The sequence below is a fragment of the Ursus maritimus genome, unplaced genomic scaffold (genome assembly GCF_017311325.1).
Source record: "Ursus maritimus isolate PB19 unplaced genomic scaffold, ASM1731132v1 scaffold_15, whole genome shotgun sequence".
Taxonomy (NCBI): Eukaryota; Metazoa; Chordata; class Mammalia; order Carnivora; family Ursidae; genus Ursus; species Ursus maritimus.
The window spans coordinates 19,175,652-19,202,891 of NW_024423897.1; the positions used below are offsets into that span (position 1 = coordinate 19,175,652).

At 49.6% G+C, this 27,240-nt stretch overlaps 1 protein-coding gene across 1 annotated transcript; it reads right to left on the reverse strand.

The window, feature by feature from the left end:
* Window positions 1-13,252: 13,252 nt before the first annotated feature.
* On the reverse strand, window positions 13,253-26,865 carry SAP30L (SAP30 like). Its single transcript, XM_040630381.1, has 4 exons — window positions 26,490-26,865; window positions 22,335-22,457; window positions 20,062-20,160; window positions 13,253-18,528 (listed from the first exon to the last, which is right to left on the reverse strand). Exons 1-4 carry the CDS (start codon window positions 26,685-26,687, stop codon window positions 18,400-18,402), a joined length of 549 nt encoding a protein of 182 aa, XP_040486315.1. The 5' UTR covers window positions 26,688-26,865; the 3' UTR covers window positions 13,253-18,399.
* Window positions 26,866-27,240: the final 375 nt, after the last annotated feature.

Consider the following 27,240-nt stretch of genomic DNA (forward strand, 5'->3'; position numbering starts at 1 on the left):
CTTTCCTTTCCTTTCCTTTCCTTTCCTTTCCTTTCTTTTCCTTTCCCTTCCTTTGTAATAAAAACTTTTCTCTATGTTGAGAAGTTTTTATGTATTTAAACTACCTACCATGCCTGCTGCGCTCAGGTGTTTGTCTACCCCCCATCCCTACCCTTTTTCTACCTCAAATCTATAAGACCACTCACCGCCCCCTCCCTTTGCCAAAGCAGTATCTATGCTCTTGACTAATAAAAGATTTTCTGAAATCAGAGGCAGCCTGTGTGATGTCTTGGTGGGTATATCCACTGGCCCCATCATTTCTGCTAGGTGGAGAACCTTCTGTTCTGACTTCTGTTTTGATAAATGTTCAGACCAAATTGCAAATCACATCGGGAAAGGGGGGTAGATAAAGATTTATTCGGGGGACAAAGAACAAAGTTCTTAGAATAGAATGGCTGGACAGGATAACTTTAGTAAACCCACAGACAGGAAAACTGGAAATGAATTAGACCCAGCGAGGACAGGCTAGGATTTATGTGGGTCAGCATTTGAGCTTGTGTGTGGGTTAGTATACACACTGGCATCTGCAGGCTGTGTTTTGGGGTTACTGGGAAGGGGGCTTGTCACACAAAGGGCATCGGAGGGCATTGCAACTCGGAAGAGGGGGATGCGCCCTAAGGGGGTATGTTCATGTAAGTGAGATTCTGATCTTACAGATGTGTGCGTAGTGGTACCGGAACTCACACGGAGCCCCGCAGCTGTGCGGGGGGCCAAGCACAGGGTCTGCCTAGCACAGCTCCCTGCATGCAGTAAGAGCTCGACAGATCATAGCGGCTACTACTTTATCCTTGGCTAAAATAAGCCTGTGAGTGCTTATGGTTACATTGAGACAATTAGGTTTCTTTCCAGCAACAAAGCACTAAACAAATATACGTGAGAGAGCATGTGGATTTGTGCAAAGCGGTGGAGTGTGTGTGCTTGCTAATTCGGGTACTTGTGCAGGACAGCTGGTTTCTGTGCCCCACGTGCGCACCCATGACTGGACGTGGGAGCGAATAAAAGAGGGTGCATTTGCCAAGGCGCGGATGCGTGGAAGGCTAAAGTGGGGCAGGCAAACGCTGGCGTTTACGTATTCCTAAATAATAGCGTACAGACAATTAAATTTGCGCACAAGCGTGCGCTAAGCTCGACGCTAAGCGCTTTTACGTGCCCCAACAGCTCCCACGGTTGCGCGAGGGAACGCACGGTCTGCGTTGCCTGCACCAGTCTCCGCGCTCACTGCGAGGGCGGCGCTCGGACGCACGCGCGGGTCTCTGGGCGCTTTCTTGCGCGGGAGCTGGAGGCCCTCGGATTGCGAGAAAGGAGACCCCAGGCAGCTCCAGGATCAGGCGTGTCCAAGGCGCCTCGTCCGGGCATCGGGGTGAATATGGGGCCCCATTAGACTTGGCTGTAAACACCGTGGCAGGAGCTGAACGGCTACGCCAGCCCTTCCGGACGCGAAGGAGTTAATAAAAGGTGTTTTATGGGTGCGAGGAAACGGTGGGGGAGGTGTGAGCGGCTCTCTACCCTGACCCCCCTACTTTTCCCTTTTTTCCCTCTCGCCACCCGCCGCCAGATCAAACAGGCCCGCGATTTAACTAGGGCAACACCTCGCGGTAATGAGCCGCCCGGCACACCCCTCCCCCGGCCTCCGTCCCCGGCCCGAGGCCCCAAGGCCCTCGGGGAGGAGCAGAAAAGAAAAATCCAGGGGTTTTCTTTTTCTTTCTTCCTTTTCTTTGCAAGACCTGAGAATCCCCTTAGAAATCCTGGCACGCATGGAGAAACTGAGGCTCTGGGAGCAAGCCGATCCTGGTTCCTCCGCACGGAAGGGGGCCTTATCTGGATTCGAACCCAGGACTCCAGTGTAGTTTCTAGATGGTCCTCTGGCTTTACACAGAGCGCGACTCCCTCGACTATTTTTAGCGCCGTGAAGTATCCTAGGCACGGGAGGAATGCGCACCCGGGTCCTGCTTTCTCGGAGCCCTGGCCAGTGAGTGGAGAGAGGGTACCGAGGGGTACCGCCCGACGCAGCCAGCGCCAAGCCTGGCATAACCGTGCCTCCTCAGGAAGCCCCAGCCGCCGGGCCCAAGCCGTGTTTGAGAAGACAGGGGTGGAGCCTCAAATTCGGTGCCAACCCTGTGTGCTGCCAACCGCAGGCCTAGGACCTAGGAGCGGAGACAGGGGGCTGCCCACTGCGGGGGTCACGGGGACGTCCTCCCCCTCTCCCCGCGAACGCCGGGGCCACACTCGCAGCCCTCCCTCGCGGGCTGGAAGAGCCCAGCCCCCAGCCAGCCGCGGACTCGCTGCGGGTTTCACAAACCGGTCTGCGCAGGGGGTCTCCAGACTCCGCTCCCGGGCTTCTCTGCGCCGCGGCTCTCCAGCCTCTCACCGTTCTTTAGCGCTCACTCCACGCAGCGGCTTTAGAGCCTGGCGAGGGCTTCCTCATTCTCTCCCAGGGTTCAACGCGGTGTGTCGGAAACCTACCTCAATCCAGCGGAGGCAGAAACTGTGCCGTTCGTATTCCTGAATTAAGAACATCACTTTTTTTTTTTTTTAATCTGGGGGGGGGGGGATGGAATGGTCACTAATTTAAAAGTAAATTCCAGGAACGTATTGTAAGGGAAGAGTCACTGATGTTACGAAGCTTGAACGGCAGGACTATTCTGCTGAAGAGTGAAAAATACAGCAGGACCCGATGTGTTATAATTACAGATCTGGTTAAATAAATCCATCAGTACGGTGGGTTACTACACAGCCACTGGAAAAAGTGTGGGAATTGACATGGAGGTTGTTCATGATATATTAAGTGGAGGAAAAAAACCCTCCCAGGTTGCTAAAGACTGTTTATTGAGACCTGCTTTATGTAAAACTAACTACATCGCATTCAGGGAGAAAGTGGAAGAGTATACATCAAAACATTTACACCTCTACCTCTGAGTTTGGGGAATAGGGATAACTTTGACTTTTCCTTCTGCTGAGCTAGGGTTTTCTACATTTTAAAACAATGAATAAGTATTAATTTTACAACAAAAAATTATGCTGCAGCTTCCTTCTAATTTCTCCAGTGGCCAGAGTACTTTGCGTACACTTCATTAATGGAGCGCCCACCTGGTGCTAGGTGTGGGCATCAATATAACGAATAAGAAAGAATCCTAATAATCACCACCCATTAACATACAATAGTAGATATTTGTTGCGAAGAGTTTTTTTATTCCTCCCACGCAGTAAATAGAATCTTTTCTTACATTTATTTTTTTTTCTTACACTCAAAACCTATTAATGCATGAAATATTCAACAACAATAACAACAACTAAAATTTGTAGAGGAAATTATTTAAGCCCTTAACATGCATTATTTCATTTAAGCCTCGGGAAGATTGCATGAGGTTAATACTGAGGCAGCCGGCTCGGAGAGGCGAAGGACGTCATTCAAGGTCACATAGATGGTAAAAGGTGGATTGGCTCTGATCAAAGGGCAGCTCTGCCTGCTTTCGGAGACCTGGCTTTTCCCCACGTCTCAGAGCGCCTCCAAGATGTGTGTGCGTGTTCATACAAATATCCCGCCTCAGTCGGATCTCTCCTGGCCCGCAAAGTAAGGTGGAGAAAGAAAAAAGGGGGTTTGGGAAGGAATCTGGGTTCTAACCCCAGCCTTCCGCAGTAACTCTCTTCCCTGTCCCAGCTCAGAGCCGATCCCATCTATAACGTGAGGAAGGTCGAAGGCTTCTTGGCCTTTGGGTTCTCTCGTGACTGTAACACTCTGACTCAGGAATCTACTTTCTACCCGTGAAAACAGCATGCTCCTCTTTGTCCCAGCCTCTGATATTGGTCTAGTGCATTCATCTATCCTTGGGACTTCCACTTCTCTAAGCATGTTTTTCTCCCCATGAACTAGAGGGAATCCTGCCCCTCACTGCCAGAAGGGAAGGTGAAATGACCAGCTCAGGGTCACACATCCAGTGGAAGATTGAGCTAGGGTTAGAAGGACGTCTGCAGGCTTCAGGCCCTGGGCTCCCTTGGAAAAGGCTCTGGATCCATTCTCCTCGTGCAACCAACAGACAAGCTATGGTCTTGCTAAATCCCCATAAAAGAAACAAAACTAAGAAATCCTCCAGTCTCATTTTTAAATGAAAAGTGACTAGGAAGAAAAAATATGCAGGGTCTGAAGTGTCTGAAACCAGCCTCCTGATTTAAACCTAATTTGTTTGAAAAAAAATTTTTTTCAGCCAAGAGAGTTTTTACAGCTGAGCTCTCCCAAACCCATAAAAAACAAGGTTTATATGGGAAATAGTGAAAGACTCTTAACTATAATACACAGCGTCTAATGTAAGCAGACATAGACACTATATAAAGCTCCTACAAATGTTATTAAAACAAACAGAAATGCACATTTATCCCCACAGAATGGACAATGGAAGTCATCGGACTTTCAAAGAGTTTCAGAAGTCCTATTTTCACCGAAATGTTCAGAGCACCCCGTAACACTGGGACCTCAAAGATCCTTACCCACCATCCAAACATTTCCCTCGTTTTACAGGAAGGGGAAACTGAGGCCCACACAGCAGAGGCACTCGCCCAAGGTCACGGCCTGGAATTGTATTCTTTTCCCCCTGTGTTTACTTTCAACTTCAGAGCAGGATACAGAACAATACAGTGGCCAAGAGACTCTGGACAAGTTACTGAACATTTCTGAGCCTTGTGTCCTCACCTACAAATTGGGAGAGATCATGGCGCCCATTTCCTGGGCTGTGTGGGGACTGAATGAGGTAAGGCGTGCAAAGTAGCGCATTGTCCGCGGTAGATCTCTTTTTATGATTTGATTTCATCCCCACAATAGCCTGTGAGGCGCTAAGGATTTATTTTGGTTTGTTTTCTTGTTTTGGAAAGGTAAGGGTGTACAGGTGTCCCTGCCTTTTGGAAGTTTGTCCTCTGCCACTTCACTTTATAAAAGACCTATGGTAGTGCCTGTTTTCTGCCAACCAAAAGGAATTAGATGAGGATTTTGCTTTCATGAAAAAAGGCAAAAAGCAAATTGTTTTCCCAAGTAGCTGCAGGATTTCATATTCCCACCAGCAGGGGATGAGGGTTCCAGGGTCTCAGCAACCCTTATTATTGTCTTTTGAATTTTAGCGTCTTGGTGAGTATGGGGGGGTATCTCCCTGCGGTTTTGACTTGCATTTCCATAATGACTAATCTTACTGCGCATCTTCTCATGTGTTTATTGGTCATTTGTATATTTTCTTTAGAGAGGTGTGTATTCAAATCCTTTTCCTATTTTTAAATTGGGTTGGGGCGCCTGGGTGGCTCAGTCAGTTAAGTGTCCAACTCTTGATTTTGGTTCAGATCGTGATCTCAGGGTTGTGAGATCAAGCCCTGCATCTAATCCTGTGTGGAGCCCCCTGTCGAGCCCTCTGTCGAGCCCGGGGGTCAGGCTCCATGCAGCCTGCTTGGGATTGTCTCTCTCCTTCTCCCTCCTCCCCTCTCCCTGCTTGGGCTCTTTCTCTCTCTCAAAAGACAATAAAAATAAAAATTAAAAAAAAGAAAGAAAGAAAAAAGGCAAAAAGTAAAAATAGCATTCAGTGTTTGTTTCACAGTGAGGTGTCACAGGGGGCAGCGCAGCCCCCCTCCCCCCCGGCAGCGAGTCACCCCACCAAGCTCCTTCCCTGAGAACGACATCTCAGCATCAGGCTACCAGAGTTTTGAACAGTGCCTGTGAGTGCCTATCTTGATTTATTTTGCACATCCATTAGCAAGATGTGTCTGTCCGAAGGTATCAGAAAAGCCTAGGAAGTTCTTTTTTTGGTCTGGGAATGCTCAGTTTTTTCCCCATATAGATGAATGGTAATTACTCCTTTGCTTTCTGCCATTTTGGCTTACAAAATGTGTCATAGGAATGCTCTGCTTTCCGATGGGGGGGGGGGGCAGAGGCAGGAGGAAGGGAAGGACCTGTATTTCCAATTGGCACAGAAGGTTGCAGTGACTTGCCCAAAGGCACCCAGCCAGTGAGTGGATTCCTGGTTCAAATCCCACATTCCACATCATTAAGGTAAACCAAGGCAGGTGGGCTGCGGTAGCGGAATTTCTGCAAGTAAGTATATAGTAGAAATACTATGCAAGCCACAAGTGCGAGCCATGTACGTAATTATAATTTTTCTGGGAGTCACATTAAAAAAGTAAAGAGAAACAGGTGAAATTAAATTTAACCGTATAGTTTATTATATTATACATTATATATTAATTTATTTAAATCAATATGTCTAAACTATAATTTCGACATGTAGTCAATATAAAAATTTTTAATGAGATATTTTACATTCTTTTTTCCATATTAAGTCTTCAAATTCAGGGGTGTATTTTATACTTAGAGAGCACATCTCAGTTTGGACCACATTTCGAGTATTCAGGAACCATACTTGGCTAATGGCTGTCATATTGGACAATGTACATCTAAAGGCTTATGTGGCAGGAATGCTATACACAGAGCTTCAGTTAATTGTATCAGTAACTAGCCACCATTTACTGAGCATTTACTGTGTACTGTGCAACACCTATGGGCTCATTTACTCGTCCTAACAGCCGTGGAGGGTAGTAACTTACTGGCAGTCACAGAACTACGTGGCAGGGCTGGCGTGCACACCCAAACTCGTCTGTCTCCCAAACCTGCAATTTTAGCCACTGAGTTCTATGAGTTTGGGAGACATCAGCAGGGCTGTAGTTGGGCAGTGAGGTGTGGAGGGTCCTTCGGAGTATCCCACACGGTGGGTAAAGCCCTGGGTTTTAGATCCAAGCCTACCATGAGTCAGGTGAACTTGGGTCCCCCATCTTCTTGGGTCCCAGTTTTCTAATCTTTAAGATAGGCTGGTGATGCCTTTGCTCAATCCACAGAAATCCTGTCAGGCTGAAATGGGAAAAGGTTTTTTGAGAATGTAGCCCAAGAGACAGGGCCAAGGTCAACAAGGAGGTTGGACTGACCCCCAGGCCTGGACTCAACAACCACATGAGCTGGTTGGATAAGCTGTGTGGCACTGGACAGATTTCTTAACTTCTCTGAGCCCCAGAGCCTTCTGTAAAAGGGAAAGCAGGATGACTCACGGAGATGTGACGGTCCAATAACGATTAGATGATGATTGGAAGCTCTCAGGCTGGCCCCGAGTAGGCGGTGGTAAACATGAGCTACCGTTACTGCCTGTAGTTGGGGTTGGGCTGCAGGACTTGATCCAGAAGCAACAGGGAATGGCAGGGAAGAGGGGAGGAGCATGGCTTCCCCCAGCCCCCTGAGATATGGCTCTTGGCTCAGGATACTGTTCTAGCAGTCCATTGGGGGGGAGTGGGAGGTGTTTGTGGGAGTGTGAGAACACTTAATGTGTAGGGAAAGCACCAGACCCAGCGGTCAAGAGAAGGGGTTTTAGTCTGCTATGTGACCCTGGGCATTTCCTTGCCCCAACTGGACCTTAGTGTCATCTATAAAACGAGGGGGTCGGCCCAGAGATCCAAGTCCCTTTCTGTCTTGACTGTTTAGATTTTTACAGTGGTGTAAATCAAAGCGTCACCAAACCCAGCACCTACGAGGAGAGAGAATACCCCTGAGCCTTCCCCTCTGGCCTGGGCCTGCTTCTGGGGGAGGGCGCCACCTGGTGGCCATACTCCCTCCTCTGTGTTCAGTGCGGAGAATTAAGGACTCCAGACTCCCGTGGGCGGTGACCCCAGAGCCCCAGGCACACTTTTTCTAACTTCCTTTGGCAGCTCAGGGGAGCAGAGAGGGGACCCAGACAGTTCCCAGAGCTAGGAGTCCTGGGCATGAGGCTAATTCCCGAGGGATGTTGGGGTTTTGCAATCCAAGATCTCTGAGGCCTTCTTCCCTAAAGTCACCTTGGGGCTGGGGTCTGTGTTTCCCACTGGGTAAAGTCTAAAATACATCACGCATTTTGTTCTCTTTCTTTGGCCGGGAGCCACCGAACAAAACAATCTGATTTGGTAGGTCAAGCTCCCTCCGTCACTACTGTGCGGGGCTCATGGAACGCGGCGGGCTTTCCCCCTGCACTAAACCCCCAGACTGCTGGGATCCCGAGTTCTTCTGAGAGCTTTCCTGCCCCTCCACGTCTGCCACTTTGTCAGTATTCGACTTCTCTCATTAGTGGGGGTCGCATGGTGCACAGAGGAGTCGGACTGACATGGGTTCAAATTCCAGCTCGCCATAAGACTCTAGGAAAGCCATCTAACTTCTTGGAGCCTCAGTTTCCCCGCTGGAAGAACAGGGATGAGGACAGCTTCTTCGCAGACTGGTGTGAGGATTACAACCCCAGCGCAGGGTCTGGGACTGAGCAGGTGTTTCACAAATGACAGCTCTCGGTTCTGCAGATAGGCGTCCTGACCACTTTTTCACCTTCAAGGAAATACTGCTGGCTAGAACCAGGAACAGGATGCCTTTGAAAATGCTCTTAGCGACCAGAAATAAACCCTGACCGCTGAAGGTGGTGGGGCCTCCTTCAGAACCGGTCCAGTTGGCTCAGTGGAGTCCAACGTGCCCTAGTCCGGATGAACCCCAGTGGACAGGCTGGGGTTTCGCCAGTAGTTGCTTTCCTCAGTCCTCATTCTTCAGGCTTCCCTAAGCTTCGTTAGTTATAGTGTAGCCCTCAGGCAGCTGTTCGTTGGCACGGCTGAGTCTGACCCCTGTGCAGCTGACGGCGCTGCTCGCCCTGAGGCCTGGTCCCCTCCTGCATTCCCCCGGCCCCTAAGCACGAGCCTCAGAGGGGTCTGATTGGGCACCGGGGTCCTCTCGCTGCTCCCTTGGCACGGTCCCGTCTTCCTGGTGGTCCTGAGCCCTCACAAAGTCTCTCCCATCAGCCGCCTTAGCTTAATTAAGCTCATTCCCTGTGCTAAGCCTCCCTGGCTTCTCTGAGACGGCACGAGCGCAGCACGCACGGCGCCTTCAGCCCATGGGGGGCTGGCGCCGGGCTCCGAGGACTTCAGCCCCTCGGGTTTCAGCAGTGGGAGGGTTACTTTCCGCCCCTGTCTGACAATGAACTCCTCTGACATTCCCAGCGCCTGGAGGAAGAGTCCCTTTCCAGATTCCCTTGGACACCTGGCCCACAGCGGACGCTCAGACCTTTTCTTGGCCATATTGCGTTGCTTGGTTTGTTTTTTTATTAACGGTAGGTTTGGCGACTCCAAAGTCCATGCTCCTCACTCTGGTGTCTGAGGCTTTTTGCTCCCGACTGGACTTCCCCTCAGCTTAGCCTCCTGTGAGACTTTCCACTTCTTCAAGGGCCTGGTTAGGAGCCTCTTCTTCCAGGAAGCTCCCTTGATTTTCAGAAAGCCTTTTCCTTCCTACTTTCCCCTTACTCTGAATCATATGGATACAGATAGAGTATGGCTATGCATGGAAGTGGTAAATAGATGTTCTGGTATGCCTGCAGATACGGCCTTAGTCACAGACACAGGTGTGTGTGTGTGTGTGTGTGTGTGTGTGTGTGTGCGTGTGTGTGTGTGTGTATTCATGCTCATCTAACATATATACGTATATACCTACGTAGTACACCTATCTAGTATTTCTAAACTGATATGAACAGCCTTCCATGTCATTAGATATCATTTTACATGTAGACATATTTATACTACTGTTTTTTAAAAGATTGTATTTATTTATTTGTCAGAGAGAGCAGGGGGAGCACCAGCAGAGGGAGAAGCAGGCTCCCCGCTGAGCAGGGAGCCCGATGTGAGACTGGATCCCAGGACCCTGGGGTCATGACCTGAGCCGAAGGCAGACGCTTAACTGACTGACCCACCCAGGCGTCCCCTATTTATAATACTTTTAAAACCGGTTCCCTTTTATTTGGCACATAGATTGTTCCCACGTCTTCACTGTTGAGAACAATGCTCCCAGGAGATGGTAGCTTACCCGGTGAGTGAGCAGCAGGGCATGCTGGACTTTGGGGCCGGATAGACCTGTGTTTGACTCTCGGCCCCACCACTTCCTGGTGGCCTTGGACGAGCCATTTCACCTCTCCAAGCTTATCTATATAATAGAATGATAGTTCTCATCTCCTACGGCCATAAGGCATGTGCCGTGCTTCCCGTTGGGCCTGTCACAGGGGAAGAGCTCGGTGAAGACACGGCTCCAAGCTCTGAGGCAGAAGAGAGGGTTTGCTTTGGCTCCCCCGCTGCCTGGTGTGAACTTGTATATGGCTGTTTCATGGGGTGTGACAAAACCCACGGAGACGATGGGTGACCGCCTTTTGCAAGTGAAGTGCTGCCCAATTTAAGATTGTATTATCCTTGTTGCTTTTACCTATTTTCTACAGGTGTGAGGAATAGGTAAGCTAAAGACTATGCATGTGGAGAACTGCTCTGCAATTTTATAGATTTGGTGAAAATGATTCATGCCTGTTATAAACAATTTAGAGGACACCAAAAAGGCACACAGGAGAAAGTAAAACTCCAAATCCCACCAGCCAGGAGGAACCACGGCTGGCGTGCTGGTTGTGGCCTTCTTTTACTTGCTCCCCTGCGGTGCCCATGCAGGACAGGGCAGGACAGGACAGGGCAGGCCTCAGCTGTTTAGTAAAGGTCTCTTGACCTCAAGCAGATTGAGTCGTTAGCAGTGGCCTGCTCCGGCTCTGTCCCCCTCGGCCAGCCTCTGACAGTTTCATGAACCCCATTAAATCGCGCAGGTGCCTTTACCCCTCCCGGGCCTGTTAACCTCCGCTCGGCTCTGGGAAGTTAAAACCTGGCTGGAAAGCTGGATGTACCTTGTTAACCTCCATGGAACCCTATTAAATTTCCTAACTGGAGCCTTAGTGACTTCTAGGAATCCCTCATTAAAGTGTAGTAAATCCACTTTGGGACAAGGTTAACTGTGGCTCTCCTGCTTCGAAGTGTGGCCTTCCTGAGTTCCCTGACGTGTCCCTAGGACCAGATGACCCTTGGACCCAATCCCAGGAGTGCCTCTGGCTTTTTGACTCGGGAGAGTTCCTCCTCTCCAAGCCTGCATTTACACCTCCATAAACTGGAGTTAACAACAGTCCCTATTCTGTATAATTGTAGTGAGCTTAAATGAATCAATGCGTGTAAAACCAGTCGTGTGTTGTCTGGCGTGCCTGCTGCACTTGGCAGCTATTATCGTTTCTAGATGGGAAAGATCCTTATAAACTAAAAAACGGTTAATGGAAGATTCAATTGCAGACATTTATAGTGTTGCCTCACATGCCGGCAGAGTGCTCAGAACCGTGGATTATCTTCTTCCTGGTTTTATCCAGACTGACGATGTTCCATCGCGATGACTCCTCTTGAGTGTCTCTGTGGCTGTGCGTGTCACTGTATTTGCTCAAGCTCTGACACGTCTGAGCTGGTCCAGGTGGGACGCAGCTACTTTCTCTCCCTGGGCCTTGGGGGGGGGGGGTTGAATTCAGTCGTTCCTAAACCTGGATGTGCATACAAATGCCCTGGGAGATTTTGTAAAAATGGTTTCCTGGGCCCCAGGAAGACTGAGGAGACACTCATTTACTAGGTCTCACTGGGAACTCGGAGCTCATATTCCCAATGAGGCCGAAGCTGCTGGATTGGGAAACCTCTGGACCAGATTCTTAACTTTATTGAGCTTAAGTCTTACGTGGGTAAATTAAAAATTTCACATTCTTGGAATTTGGCCCCTGAGCTTTCTGTTCTGAGACTCTGGGCTGGAGCCCAGGAACTGGCATTGTACACAGTGCTTTTAGGGGATTCTGATGCGGGTGGGAGGGGGCAAGTGCCATACTTTCAAAAACGCTGGACTTCAGATGAGCTGGTATTCAATTTTCTAAAGGTCTATTTTGAAAAAGGGGTGTCAGGTTCCTAGTGAAACTTCTGTGCATGAAGATGTGGGTTCATCCTTCCATCATAACCCACGTCTACAGATCCTCACGGGAGAGGTCAGCCAGTCTGGGGGAAGCCTGGGGACAAATCACCTGAGGTTCAGTGCGTGTGGGGTTAGAGGACAGTGGGCAGCCCGATGCTTGTGTGTGAGAGAAATGGAGGGCAGCAGGCAGAGGGAGGGAGGGAACTAGGTTACACTCACATGGGGAGACAACATGGTGTGAAAATTAGAACTTCCTCTGCTTTCGGAAGGAAATCACCTCAGGGATCACCTAGACGATGGCATCCTGCAGCGGCAAGCCATCATGAATCCTGTGGGCTCCCAGGGACAGCCGAGACTCCCCACCCTCGTTGCCCCCCAAAAATGCCTCCTTGAAGAGTCAGCCTGCACACAAGGAAGTGGACTGGGGACGGGGCGGGTGGCGAGGGGGAGAAGCCGCACTGTCCCTTTACATGCCGCTCAAAATCCGAGGGCTAGCGTGTACTCTTTCCAGTTACGAAGAAGATGAAGACCAACATTGCATTTCTTCCCTTTCATTCAGCTGAGGACAGAAGTGCGCTAAAGGGGCACTAGGGACAGAGGTGACACGAAAGCCTGGCGTCTGAGGTGCGGCTGGGCCAAGGGCCTCATCCCCTGTGGCTTTGGGGACCCCCCACCAGCGCGACGCAGTCCGGTAGCCCCATTGTCAGCATGTGACTTGCCTGCGGACTTCGTTACAACACGGACCTGACTCAGTAGGCAGCTGGCAGGCGAGGGGTCCGAGGCTCTGCGTCTCCGGCAAGCGTTCGGATGGTGACCCCACTCTAAAGAGCAAGCCTCTACCGTGGGTGCAGAAACGCCAGTCCACACCTGTCAAAGACGTTTTTGAGACATCTGAACGTTGGGATATTTGTATAAAGGTCTAGATTACCAGCTCCCCTTGTGAAATTTCAAGAAGTGGCCACGCAGGGCTGGCATCCCCACATGGCAACAACAGGCCGGAGCCGAGAGCGGCTGCCCTCAGGGGGGACCCGTGTTTCCCAGCTGCCCCCCTGCAGGCATTTCAGCTTGCAAGGTCGGTGCCTTGCCAGGTGCCTGGGGGTCCTCACTTTATAGATGGATAACTGCAGACCCCGAGCAAAGCTTTTTGCTCAGGGTATCTGCGGTGCTATGCAGCATTCAGACTCCAGCCTCTGGCCGTCGGACCTGTCAGTCTCTTTCCGTATGAGTGAGTGGGAGCGCAGGAAGCAACTTCCGCGACCTAAGCTCACTCGCTGTGCCCTGGGATTGGAAGGGGAACGCGGGAGCCAGTACCCAGAGCCCGGAGGGAAGACTGCCAGGGCCAAATGCAGAAGTGAAAGCATCTGAAGTCCGTGTGGACGGTCAAGGAGAACAACAGAATGTGTCTCTTGTTACTCATTCAGATCGTTTATTAAGAGTGAAAGTCGGGCCATCCCATCTGTGTGATATTGCAACATGAAAAGTCACATACATACTAAGGAGACCCCACAGAATTGAGAGCCTTTCAACAGTACAGAGCCATAGATTACAAAATTAAAATACAAATGATCCCCCAAATTTGGCAGGAAACAAGTACAATATGAGGAGGCCTGGAATGGAAGGGCACTTGCTTTTTGATAAGGCAGTTACAAAATGGAACACAAACTCATACCGCGAGAACATTCCAATGGGCATCACGAACAGCAGACACGTACAACAGGGGTCCCGCACAACCCTCCGTCACTGGCGACCATGTGCTCATGGAGTGAGAGCAACCGAAGGCTTCGTGGCTTAGGACGCAAGCTATATGAAATAACTTAGTGTAGACATTTCTACCTTAAGAAGAGGTCCCACCTGGCCCCAGGTTAGACTCCACCTCAAAATGTCAGATCAACTTTACCCTTCCTAACCTTGAGCTTGGAAATAGTCTGTAATAAAATGAAGGGAATAAAAAGGTACCCCAAAGCACCATGCTTCCCAGGCCATGATCTCAAGTTCACTTGTCCTTCAGTTCAACTTCCTTCAGTAACAGGGACTGGGAGGCCGCTAAATGACAGGGCCTCAGAGCTGTGTCTGAGTCAGGGCCAACTGAATGACACAAGCCCAAAGGGCCACCTGAAAGGCAGAAGTCTGACCAAGAGATCTCAGAGCAAGCCCATCTCATGAGAATTTCGATTCTAGGACAACACTACAGCTCCTGCCAGGACTTCTGAACTCTGGTCTTAAATCATCAGCTAGTTCTGTTCTCCCCTTAACATTCATTTGGCAAAACTCAACTGACTGCTTTCCTAATCATGTCACACAGCCTTGGGTCCAGCAGGTTGGTTCACAGCCCCTGGGAGCCAGGCTGGCCTTGGGAACCTCTCTGCTCAGTGGCAAGGTCTCAAATATCTGAAGGCAGCTTACTTTCAACAGGACTCGAGTCACGTGCAAGTCAGAGAGTGAGAAGAGCTTGGACAGGTCAGGGGGACGGGAGCTTAGTCCAGACAGTGCCCTTTGACTCGGACAGGTCATTCTGAATGTCAGTCTCCTGTCTTTAAAGTGAATGATGGGGCAACAGCAACCCTATACGACTTTCCAGCTCGAAAATATGGCACTTCTTGGACACAGAGACATATGGTGCGCCCCTCCCCCAAGGTCCTAAGCTTTGTTTTCTCCATAAAAACAATGTGTGAAGTACCTGCAGAAATCTCAAGGTACAAGCTCTCAGCAGCCACGGAACCTTTAGACTCCACATAGCAATATTTTACAACCTTCTAGCTAAAACTTTTCTTAAGTGACGTGAGCATCAGTTTTTGTGGGGGCAAGCACGGAACTAGGGCCCCGTCCCTTCTTAGGTTTTTTTTTTTTTTTTAATCAGACTGATAACATCCCCTCCTCCCCTGACCCCCTCCATCGGCTTCAGTGAGAACATGGGAGGAGAACCAGGCTGATGGGGTTTCTGCAACATCCTTCAACAAGGAACTAAATGGACCCATGCGGAGGAGGGGAAGACAGGACACCAAAGTATCTATTGGCTAGCTGCTCCTTTCCAAAAGACAACTGCTGCGCCCTGGCACAGTTCCAGCAATTAGGTCCTTGGCCAAGATGAACTTGTTCCACATGGCCCCCGCTGGGCAGACACTAAGATGGAAATGGCAGAGAACATAGAAAAGCCAGAGGTTTATAGAGATCGAGCAGGCTTCCCCAGGAGGTAGTGAGTTCCCTGTCCTCAGAGGTGTTTAAGCCCAGACTGCTAAAACCCTTGGTGGGACAGTTGTAGGCAGAATGTCAGCACCTGTGGGGAGACTGGATTGATGACTTAAAGACCCTTTCCCAACTTTTGGATCTCACCATTGTAACGACAGAGCCTTCAGGTGACTTCCATGAAGCAAGTTCTCTGGGATCCATGGTCTAGACAGCCTATTTCAACAGACAAGGCCCCCCGAGTAAGCACCCTCTCCTACTTTCTCCCTTCTACCAGGCAGTTGTCCTGCAGGATATTAACCAAAAAGTTCCCACAAAATAAGCAGCTGAAATGCCAAGGTTAGATGCCACATTCCAGCTGCACACAATTATTAGTATCTGTTCTCTGGAAGGCTAGCAGTGAATATTTAGCTATGACAGGAACTTCTAACAACTTGGTGGCTCTAACACGTAAGTGAGATTCCTCGTCATTTTACAGTGCCAATCTTGAAGCCTTTGGTTTCAATCTTTCATGGGATTTGGCTGTGAGCTTTTTCACGCGACGTTGCCAACCTAAGAGTTCGTTTGTTGAAATAAGAAGTTTGTCCATTTGTTTTTTTAAAACCCTAAATCGAAGCAACATGAGTGGCAGGATACTGGCGTTTCCACGTGACCACCTTCAAGGCATGTGAAAGTACCACACCAGGCTGGACCGAGGCAGGAACCGTACTCTTTAAGAAGACCAACGTCAGCTCCGGATTTCATATTCCAGTTTTGCCCAGGAGCACCAAGAGGAGAGAAGGCAATGTTGCAACATTACAGGTGGAGAGAAGCGCAAGAGTCCTTGGCAGGTGTATAAAAATGTAGGCAGCCAAGATGAACACTGCTTTCCCCAAACTCCACTGCTTCGGGGCCACTTCTAACAGGCAGAAGTCTCCTGCCCACAGATGAAGCCTTGGGAAACTGCAGAAGAGGCTAAGGCAAGTGGCTTAGTGGTTTGATGAAGGAACAGATTTCTGCACACAAGAAAATCGTAAGTTCGTATAGCTTTGTCTTTTCTCTCATCTGACGTGTTTTCAAAGGTTGAAAAGATACCCACAGCCTCCATTTTCCAAAAGCACCTGTCTTTCGAGGGAAGGGGGCAGGGGAGACTCAAGCGTGCAGAGCACTGGCTGAAGGTGAACACTTCCCCAGGCTTCGCGGTGGAACAAAAGTATTCTTAGACACACGTGAACAGATGGAACCTAACGCCACAGCTTCTCGTACAGAAACGTACTGCTGTCTCTCCCAACTAGCAAACAGACTGCGGCTAAGGAAACAGTGACATGACCTACACGGCGGTAATTTTCACTTCAACATCACAGAGACACATTTTCTCACTGAGAGATGGCCATTTCCAGAAAGCAGGTTACCAACGCCTCCCCCAAACCGTGGCCGGATGAGAACACATTCCCCTTGGCAAAGGGGGCCTGGTGTTTGATGCCTTCAAGACTTTCTAACGCCGTCTCTCGGGAGAAAAACCTACGTAAGCAACAGAACTTTGAGCCTTCTTGATGTCTGCACATCGACATCCTTCAGCTACAAGCAGTGAGGCAGTCTCTACACACTGAATCTGAATGACTAAAAATACTCCGAGAGCACCTTGATGTGCCATCCGCAGCTGGGTGTATTAAAATAAGATCCCTCATAGTCTAGAGTATGTCCTATGTACATTCATTGATACATATTTAACAAGGCTGCAATCTGCTAGGCATGCATTTGGAACCCCGGGGAACGCTTTGCTGCAATGGAACACACTGCATTTTCGTGAGGGGGTGGCCGGTCCCCAGCCCACAGACAGCATGGTCCTCTGCCCCACAGAACCGAGCCTTCAGACACTGCACCGCCCTGCTTAGTGGGGGTTGTGCTCGGACTTCTCTGTGCGGATGCTCAGAGTAAGCTGCTTATGAGACATTAAAACTCTCTGCCAGGCTAGGCCATCCATGGTTCCTTTTATAATTTAAGGCTTAAGAAAGCACTCACAAGTAAAACTGAGTAAGAAAATGATACTTTTGACCACAGTACATGTCAAGATGGTCAGAAATTAGAATCCAAGTCCTTTTCTTCTCTCTTTCCCCACCCCCTATTCACATCCTTTGTCCCTTAACACACTGATTAGAAACTTTTGCAAAAGCATACTTTTGGATATAAAGCTTTGTTTTCAAAGGAGACTTTGGCTCTGATACAATATGATAAAGGAATCTGAGTTTTTGAACTTTAAAAAAAAATCAGGTAATTATTTATACTTAAAAAAAAATTCTTTTTTTTAGCAATCTTTCCCCCCTAAGAGGGAGGCAGACTGCTCACAAAAATGAGTATCAGGTGGCACTGACCTCCGTTGCTCAAACCCATGATTTGCTGGTGACCCCGAGCTCAGGGAGTCAAGGCCAGTGAGACTTTTTATCCCAGAATTGGACTTCTGAGCAGGAATCACATGATCCTTGGCAGCTTTCTTGGTGGTTGTGAACTAAGGATTAGTATTTCTGAAAACACGAGCCCCGAATCACGAAATATCTCCATTTGTCAAAGCATTTCTGGCCTACGAGGATGACTGAAGTCCTACTTCGTAACTTCACCCCGAAGAGTAAAGCACAGAGTGATGTGCAAACAGCTGCGTCTCCTGCGAGGGCCCCTGAATCAGTGTTTCTGGAACCTCCGCGAATATAGCTTGGTACCTGTGACTGCCCTCAAATCCTCTTCTGATGAGAAACCTCCTGTTGGTGCATCAGGATTTCCTCCACACTCTAGAAGTTAAGCGATGAGCCACAGAAATGGCCGGGGTCTCATTAACTAGAGGTGTGGAACAAATGCTACAAGGCTGGCAATTAGCCACACATACTGACTGAGTGCCCACCGTGTGCCGGGCAGGGGCCAGTGAGGGGGACCACTGTCAAACTGATCTGCTGATCAATGACACAGCCGGCCACAAAGCGGGGCATGCCCGTCCCCAGCAGACTTGGGTCTACTCACACTCCCCCAGTTCGTGGCACCCCAGTGCTCGTCCAGGCCTACACCTCACACAAGGCAGACTGCTCGTACAAGGTCAGTACCCAGATATTTTTTATCCCACATTTCCAGTAGAATCGACTTAATGCGTTGTTGAATGCTGCAGTACATCATTTTTAAATCTCTTAGTGATCTTGTTTTTTCAGTCCGGTGGTTGCCTTAAAAGAAAGTCTTTGTATACACATGCTGAACATGAGAATATAATCCTCCTGACCGAAAAGATTTACAGTATTCACCATTCAAACTTTTTTATTTACAATAAAATTTAACACTTTATGGGCTTACACGTGGCCGACTTCACCTGTGCGTTCAGCGTTGTACTTCCTTCCCAATGTACTCGAGCCTCACTCCAGCTGTTTGCCGCCCTCCGATTTCTGGTCCAGTCGACTCTTGTTACTCTTCACCATGTAGATGAAGTAGGCGAGCGTCTCTTTTTCATTCACAGGTATGTTCCTGAAGTGTCGGCTGACAGTCTGCGTGGGGGGAAACCAGAGTCTGTTAAAGCACTGCATACATCAGGGCCACGGGTTCTGAACTGCGCAGAAGAGGGCGCAGGGGTTCCAGAGTTAGAGAGGGGGTTGGGATCGCTGCAGAACTTCCCGCAGTGCTCAGTGCTGCAGAACTCGGGGGCTTGGCTGATTCGGTTTCCAGCCCTCCAAAAGCAGCACTTGAACCCACAACACTCCCAAGGTGCAGTTCTATTTCAGTGGCAGCCAACTGTACCCGAGGGCATAATCTCAAGGTCACCCCCAAGGAGGAATAGGTGGGGATGGCTCTGCTTGGCCAGCTGCTACCATCGGCAGCTCTCGGGCCCGGGCACCACTGGGCAGAAAAGTGTCTTTTAAAAACTGTGTCAAATGAATAGCCAATTGGAAAGATATAAGTATTTGACCCAAGAATTCATCTAAATACTACATAGCTGCCTCTTGAAAGACACATCACATTCGAAAAATAATTCGTCATTTACTGTGTACTCCCGACACCTGGCTTTGTTTTACAAGTCCTGAGAACGCAGGTCTGCTCTTGCCCCGCCTCATCCCATCCCTTTCAGCAGGGTGAATGCTGGCCAATGGGTAATGTGACTTTAGAGTAGGAAAGAGTTGTGCACTCCTATCTATGTTTTATCTAGATGCTGGGGAAGGAAGTTTAAGAAAAAATGATGGATCAACAAGAAACCCCTAAAGGAAAGACCAAAAACCAATGGGGCTGTCAGCCTTTAAGGAAATTTCTGAATGGATTGAGGGGGCTAGGACAGATCAAGAATCTGAGAATGTGCACTACAGAGTGGTGACCTTTGGATGGTAGCATTGTATTTTTCTTTTTTCCATTTTCCACACTTTTAACAATAGACAGAAAAGCACATTGAGGAAAGAGGGATAAGAGGGAACCTGCACAAAGGCCAACAGGACAGAAGCATCAAACCAGGCTGTCAGTATGTTCAAACAAGGGCCAATAGAGCATTTCTCCCCCTCTGAATGGTATTAAGAGCTCAGGGGAGGAGAAAAATTTCTTGGGATTTATTCATTATAATAAATACTTCCATTACCAACATCAGAGAAGAAGAAATCAAAGGAAAAACTAAAGAAAAAGAATAGCTCCTACAGAACATGGGGTGATTCATCTGACACGCCTGACGTGCAGGAAGGACCGTATTTATACAGAATCTTACGAAACCAGACCCAAACAAATGCACAAACAAAAGCACACTCAGGACTTATACTCAGGAGCCTGGAGATTCCAGGCTCAATTCTGATCCTAATTTGCTGTGTGATTTTAAGCAAGTCTTTTCCTCTCTCATTGCCATGGTTTCTTTTCTAGAAAGAGGGCCTTTCCACGTCTTACAGCTGTGGGATTCTACATTGTGTGAGAGAGGGAACAGGCGGTTACTTGCAGAGCTACGGAGGGCATTAGCGTCAACAGACACCCGTAGCAGCAGGGAGAGCCAAGGTCACCGTCAGCAGCACAATGCTGGCTCTCTCTTTTTGCAGTGCAACTTGTCTACCTACTTCTGCTAACTGGGCCTTATTGAAGCCTGGTCTGGTCTGCAGTTTGTAGTGTCGTTTATAACGCCGTAGGGTGTTCACCTGCAGCTGGAACAGATCAACCTGGAGAGAAGAGGAGAGACACGTTATCCATCACCTGACTAGCCATGGCTCACCGAGAGCACACTACGTGCCCAGCACTACACTAGGAGGGATGGGAGGGGAAGAGGACTACAGAGATGTCTTAGAAATGGTCCACTGAGGACTAATAACTGGCTGGGAGTACAAAAAAAAAAACAAAAACCAAAAACGAAAAAAACCCAAAACAGTGGAAAAAGAGTTCTAGCTGGGGAGGGGTGGTCCCAAGAGGCTCACGGAGGTGGTGAAGCTTAAGCTAAGGAGAGCAGGGCTTGGAGAGATGGGGAGGAACAGGGCTAGACTAGGGAATGAGAGAGAAGATGAGGAGTACAGAAAGCCAGGAGATGAAGAGACAGACTTGGGTGTCACAGGCAATCATGATGGTTTTAAAAGGTGAGACTGGAGGGTAGCATGTCTTGAAAAGCTGAAGGAGCGACCATAGGTGGCAGGTGGTGATAGTCAGGAAGACTGATGGGGGTGCAGGGGACGGTGCTACAGCAGTGACCGGAAGTGAGCTGCTCAAGTTGAGCTATGGCTGGTGATATCAGAGGGAGACACCAAGCATGGGGAGCAAAGGTAAACCCAGACAGGCATCCTGGAGGAAGACAGGCCCGAGCTTGGTAGCAGACCGGACGGAGGGGCGTGAAAAGGACAGCGGGAGGTACTGCTGTTCCCAGAGTTCTTCCCTAGGCTCAGCCTTCAGGTATCGGAAACCCTGAACAACTCTCCAGAGAAAACTCGAAAGCTACTGTGGCGAATGTACAAATCAGCAGGTTAGGCTGGGGTCTCTGCAGATGACTGGATAACAGAGGGAAAGGACCCCCCCTTTTTTCTAACACAGGAAGAGAGGAAAGCTGCACAGTCATGAAGTATTGAAGGCCCAGAAAGTTGGGCTGCTTTTACCTGCCTCTAAAAGAGATGTTCTTGCTTCAGGCAGGTGGAGAGCACTTAAAAACAAAATGAATGATCAATATGAGGGACCAAAGTCCTTCCTTCTTTTCAAAACATTCCTCAAACCCCTTTTTTTTTTGTAAAAAGCACTGAAATTGAATACATCCATTTCTTTATGAAATAATAATACTAATGCCGAAGGCAATAAAAAACACTGTAAACCAATGCTAGAAAAAGGGACACAGGGAGGGGCAGAGGGAAAGGACCGTATTTTCAAAGGCTTTCTCCACATCTGCAGACAAAGGCCCGCCTACTCTTTCTATTCCTACGCAGTCATTTCCACTCTGAGTGCTAACAGGCGGTTGCCTTATGAAATATTCATGTGTCAAATATTCAATGTAATGTACAAACGGGTTTTCTTCTGCTGAGTCTTAAGTGAAAACAACTTAGACAGAAAAAAATCCAATGCTCCTTCCTGTAGCCTTGCTCCACAGGCACAAGCACCTTGAAGGTGTGAGGAGCCCGGTCTCATTGTCCAGTGCAACGGTTCTCCGCAAGGGACGGTTTTGTGCCCAGAGGGCATCCTCTCATGTCTGGAGGCATTGTTTTGGTGGTCACTACGGTGGTGACTGGCCTCTAATGGGTAGAACGCAGGGCTGCTGCTCAACGCCCAGAGAGGCATGGGGCAGCCCCCACGACAAAGACTTCTCTGGCCCCCACTATCAACAGTGCCAGGGTTGAGAAACCCTGGGCCCTTAGAACTGACTTTGGAATGGCTCCTGGGGAACCAGCCTGGACCGGGGACCGGAGCTGATACGAACTGATAACGTACACCTTCATTTTGCAGATCAGAAAACAGGGCAACTTCCCCCAATCCATACAAGCTGTTTCCAACTCTAAAGGCAAAAAAAAGTTTTAAAGAACTTGACATTGTGGTTATATTCAAGAATGTATCGGGGGCTTCCTGAGGAAAGGCAGTGCGGCCTAGTGGAAAGGGCAGTGGCCGGAGGCCCCGAACCCTATGTGTGACCTCGGGTCTCTGTGCCTGTCTGTGAAACGATGGGGCAGTGAGACCAGTTGATTTCTAAGTTTTCAGCTCTCAGATTCGATATGACCATGATTCTATGATTCGCTTTTCAAATAAACCACAGCAAAACAAAGGAGGCTAAAATTATTTCTTAATCTACAAAAGCGGACCAGGCCAGAGATAAGGATCACATTAGAATCCATTCTTCCAGCTTTCCCACACGGACTTCTTTGACTTTTACCTCAGGAATGTCAGTGTCGTGCTCAGGAGAATCTCCGCCATCGTCACTTGTCTTCCTCTTCCTTTTATTTCGTACACTCTGGATGAAATTTTTGTGGAAGTCACAGATATACAGGTGCCTTACCTGATGGGAAGCAAATTAAAGTGAGACTTGCCAATTCCATGGGAACAGCAACAGGTGTCTATCGAACTACGGGGCTTCTCTCCTTTGCAAGGCATTGAAGAGACAGAAGGAAGAACACGGAGGCCCTAATTTTCCAGAAGTGTACTGTTGAGTCGTACAACAAGAAGCCCACAAAGGGACACAAACACTACCATCACACTGGGCAACAGCTCATAAACAGTCCCCCCTGAAGGCTAGAGACAGTAAGTGGTAGGGGCTCAGCAAAGGGAGAGACGCCTGGGGCTGGGATAGTCGGTGTAGAGGCCCCTGACTAAAGAGGAGGATGTATGGGTCGACAGGAAGCATTCCAAATCGGAAGATGAGCCAAGACGTGAGAGTTTCAAAGACGGATGACAAGGAGATTGAGGGGTTGGGGACATGAGACTAGCTTAAACTTTCCTTTGGACAAGACAGAGTCCCCCAAGGTTTTTGAAGCAGGGAGTGCTGTGCCCTATGGGAGTTACGAATTTACAAGGGGCTGGAAGGCGAGGTCCCAGGGAGGAGGAGAGAAGGGACCGTGGTAAGGGCAGACAGGACTTCCTATTTTTACATCGACAACAGCTACTACTGTAGGGCGACGTCTCCCTGACAAACTTTATTCCTGTGTATCAGAACTACACTTCTTGCATCACCACACATCTGGTCCACAGAAAGCGGAAAGAGACGCTGAAACCCTCTCCCAGAAACCGCACGGAAGAAGCTGGATGCTACTGTGACTTTCTACCGCAGGCTGGAGGCATAAGAGGAAGAGAAGGCTGCAGCAGCTGCGAGGTGAACGTGTTTTTATTTAAGAATGTAAGTACCAGGGGTGGCTGGAGGAGCCACTCAAAGCCCTGACAGAAACGAAGTGCCTGTGTACATGACTTGGGGTCGTGGACACTGGAACCGATGCTACACAAATGTTCTTGAGAGACTTCCGACTTTGAATTTATTCCTTTAATTCTTAAAGACAAAAGTCAGCTGATAGGAAGCCAGCATCAATTAATTCAGACCTTTGCATGGAGAAAATAACGAAAATTGCTTTTTAGGCAGATGAATTAGCACTTCCATGGGGCTGGACTGGTGAGTCAGAGCACTTCTCAGTTTATACTGTGGCTGTGTAGACAGCAGGCATTCTCTAAGTGCACTTGCACCAGCACACGTGGTCCCTCCCGTCTGAGAGCAGCTTAGGCCAGCAAAAGCCACCGTTTACATATGGTCACAAATTTGAGTAGCCTTGCCGGCGTCCACTCTGCCAAAGGACTTTTGGACACAGCCTGTGTCACCGCCCCAACGAATCCCTCCTCGTTGATGTACAGACCACAGGACCTGCTTTTACCAGGGAAGAAAGCACGCTCACACCATACTATCCCTCCCAGATGGGAAGCTGGCCCTCACGTTAGCTCGTTCCACACGTAAACTCTGAGATGAGGCAGCTCCCCAGTTTGCAGAGGGACACAGTTGGTAGGAGAACAGGCAGAAGAGGTGGTTTCCTGAAGCTGTGCCTGGGAGGTTTCCGGTCGGGACACTAGAATAATGGAATTCTGGATGGAAGAGAACTTAGCAATCACCACTGTAACCCCACTGGCCCCAATCTCATTTTCTACGGAGATAAACGGAAGCCACACAGATGGGGTTATGATCTGGCCAAGGTCACCCAGGCCTCCTGACCCCTTGCACACGCCCTTTCCTACCCCAGCATTTTCTTTATACTATTCTCAACTTCCACTTTTCTCCAGAATAAAGCAGAAATATGTCAATTGGAGGAATGTTTGAAAGCATGTTATATATTAATAACTCCTAGAGCACGGCCAATGTCTACATGAAACGAGTTTAAGCGGCCTGAGTTGGATTTCTGGTGCTATTATTTTAAAAGGTTCTCTGCGAGGCCCTTTTACAAGATAAATAGTCATTATTTCTCCTTAACCATTTTCAAGCACATCCTGGTTTTCAGAAATTTCAGAGCTCAGTGGCCTTTGGGGGCCCAAGGTGGAGGAAGGAGGGTGGGAGCAGAGGCGCCAGGGTTTTTCTTTTCTGTTTCACTTTCTGCAACAGCTAAAAATTCTTGTAACACGGTGGTTACTTAGAATTGAATTCCTGCTCAAGCTTGTGAGAATGAAGCAGAATCCCCTTCAGAAATAATGATTCTGTACCACTACCCTGAAACAAATTGTGAGTGATTCCACCTTGAAAAACTACTCCTCTAGAAGCATTACTTTTGGGGAACGCCAGTGGCAGGCTCATGCTGCCTCTCTTGCAGGCGGTGCGTGTGAAGCCACCAGCATAGCTCCACACAGGTTTTCCAGCAGGCTCGCTGGGTAAACGGAGCCCCAGGGCCAGCAGCACAATTGCTCAGATGTCACGGCATCTAAGGATTGAAAAGAACTGGAAATTCTTTCTTTCTTTCTTTCTTTCTTTCTTTCTTTCTTTCTTTCTTTCTTTTCTTTTCTTTTCTTTTCTTTTCTTTTCTCTCTCTCTCTCTCTCTCTCTCTCTCTTTCTTTCTTTCTTTCTTTCTTAGGACTGAAAAATAAGCTGCTCAAGCAAAGGCTCCCAGCCTCCTACACAAAAGGTAGGCAGTGTTTCCAAGAGGACGAATTCACTGCTGCTTAGAATTAGGTATTTCACTGCAACACGTGTCCTAATCTGGAGCTCCTTAGTGTCTAGCCCGTAGTTTGCTCTCTGATGAATTCCTTTCATTCATTCGTTGATAGAGATTTGTAGTAAGAAAGCCATTAACTCACCTCCAGCCATTTTTAAAAACAGCATGTTTCAAGAGTGGCAAATGTACTGCAACTGTTAACGTAAAAAAATAAACTGGGGGTGGGAGGGAAGAGCCTGGAAGAAGGGGTGGGAAGATTTTTTTATTTATTAAGACTTCATCAAGGCTTATGCATGGGGCTTGGAAGTAAGTCAGGTAATGGGTTTAAGAAATCAACCAGTCTCTTAGTCACTGTGTGACTTTGGCACTGTCACTTATCTCCGGGCCTCAGTTTCAACTGTAAGATCTGAAGCAGAAAAGTGCATGTCCTTTCAGTTTAACAAGCAGTCTCTAATTTCTCCCAACAGTGGAATTTTGGTCCTAAAAGAAAATGGATGTTAACCACCTGAGCTTTTAGCTGGTCTACCTGAACATTAAATACCTTCTTAACTCCTTTCCAATTCCTAATCACAAGACAGCCACTTAAGGCTTGCAGCAACAGATGTCAAGCTAAAAAGTTCTTAATTGGTTGACAATAGGCACATCTTTAGAATTGTTAACTAGAAGTGGTGAAATCACACAGGAAAAGTTTTCCTATAATTAGGCACAAAACACAGGGCGATTCTATTCAAATTTAAAGCCCCCTCCCCAACGCCTCTCTAAAGAAGCTACCCCTAAGAAAACTGATTTTCTTCCTCCCTGTCACTTGGACTGCAAAGAGCCTCCTCCCAAGACCTGGTCTTGGCCTTATTTCTGCCACATCCTTGAAATCCCATTTCTCCACAGCTGCATCTGAAGCAGCGAGCTCGGTGACCCTCTGCAGAAGCCGAGGCCGCGGCAGGGATGGGGGGGGTGGTGGCAAGTAACTGCCACCTTTCCTTTTCTGAAGGAATAACAGGGTTCCGAGAAGGAGAGAGAAGTTGAAGAAGAGCCGAGTCCCTTCATCACCCCCTCCCCAACACTTGCTCCTTCGTGGGCCAACAGAATGAACCCAGGTCTCCGGGCACCAATATCTAAACCAATACAACAAGCCCTAAACTGTTGTCACATCTTCCCAGGCAGGAAAGGTCCTCGGAAGCCCCCCTCCCCCAGCCCCCAACCTCCCGGATTTGGGCAGCATCCCAGTCCGAGCCTGTCTGCGCTGAAGCGGCCTTTGAAATCCCGAGTGCAACTCCCCAGTTTGCAGATAAAGGGCGGCGAGGCCCAGGGCGGGGAGGGCCCCGGGGTCCGGCCCGCAGCCAGGGACAGCGGCCGGAGGGCGGCGGCGCGCGGAGACCCGGCAGGGGGCAGGGGGCAGGGGCGGGGGCGGACTCACGCTCTTGTCGATGTCCAGCTTGAGTTTCTTCTGCGAGATGCTCTTCTGGACCCTCTTGCTGAAGGAGGCGTTGCCCGCGGGCCGGACGCAGCGCTCGCCGTCCTCGATGAGGCAGCAGCTCTGGCCGTAGCCAGGGGCGGCGGCGGGGGCGGCGGGGGGCCCTTCGCGGCTGTCTTCCTCCGTGCTAAAGCCGTTCATCTCCCCGCCCCGGGCCAGCCCCTCTGCGGGAGGATCCCCTGTAGGCCACTCCGCGGCCGCGCGCCCCGCGGGGCAGGTCGCCGAGGCCCCCGCACCCGAGGGTCCCGGAGTCCGTCTCCAGACCAGGCGCTGCCCTGCCCCGTGCCCGGGAAGCCGGGCTCCGTTCCGCCGCGCTCCGGCTCCTTCGGCCCCCGGCCCCCGGAAAGCCCCTTCCTCCCCGCTCGAGGCCCCGGGGTCGGCTCCCGCGGCTCGCAGGGCCCCGCCGGGGGTCACCCGGAGGCGCCTTCTGCCGGGGGCCCAGAACCGTTACCCTTCGGCGGGGGCGTCAGGGAGGGCGTCCCAGGAAGCAGCCGCTCCCCGGGGACTCCAGGCCCAGCTTGCCAGGGGGTTTCGAGGGCCCCCGCCGGCTCCCGCCTTCTTTCGGCTGCGGGGCAAACTCGCCTCCGGGCAGCTACCCCGGGGTGGCGCGGCCTCCCCGCGCGGGGCCCGGCCTCGAACCCGCGGCGCCCGGGCCCCGGGGCGCCTCCGGCTCGCCCCACCCCTGCAGCCGCTC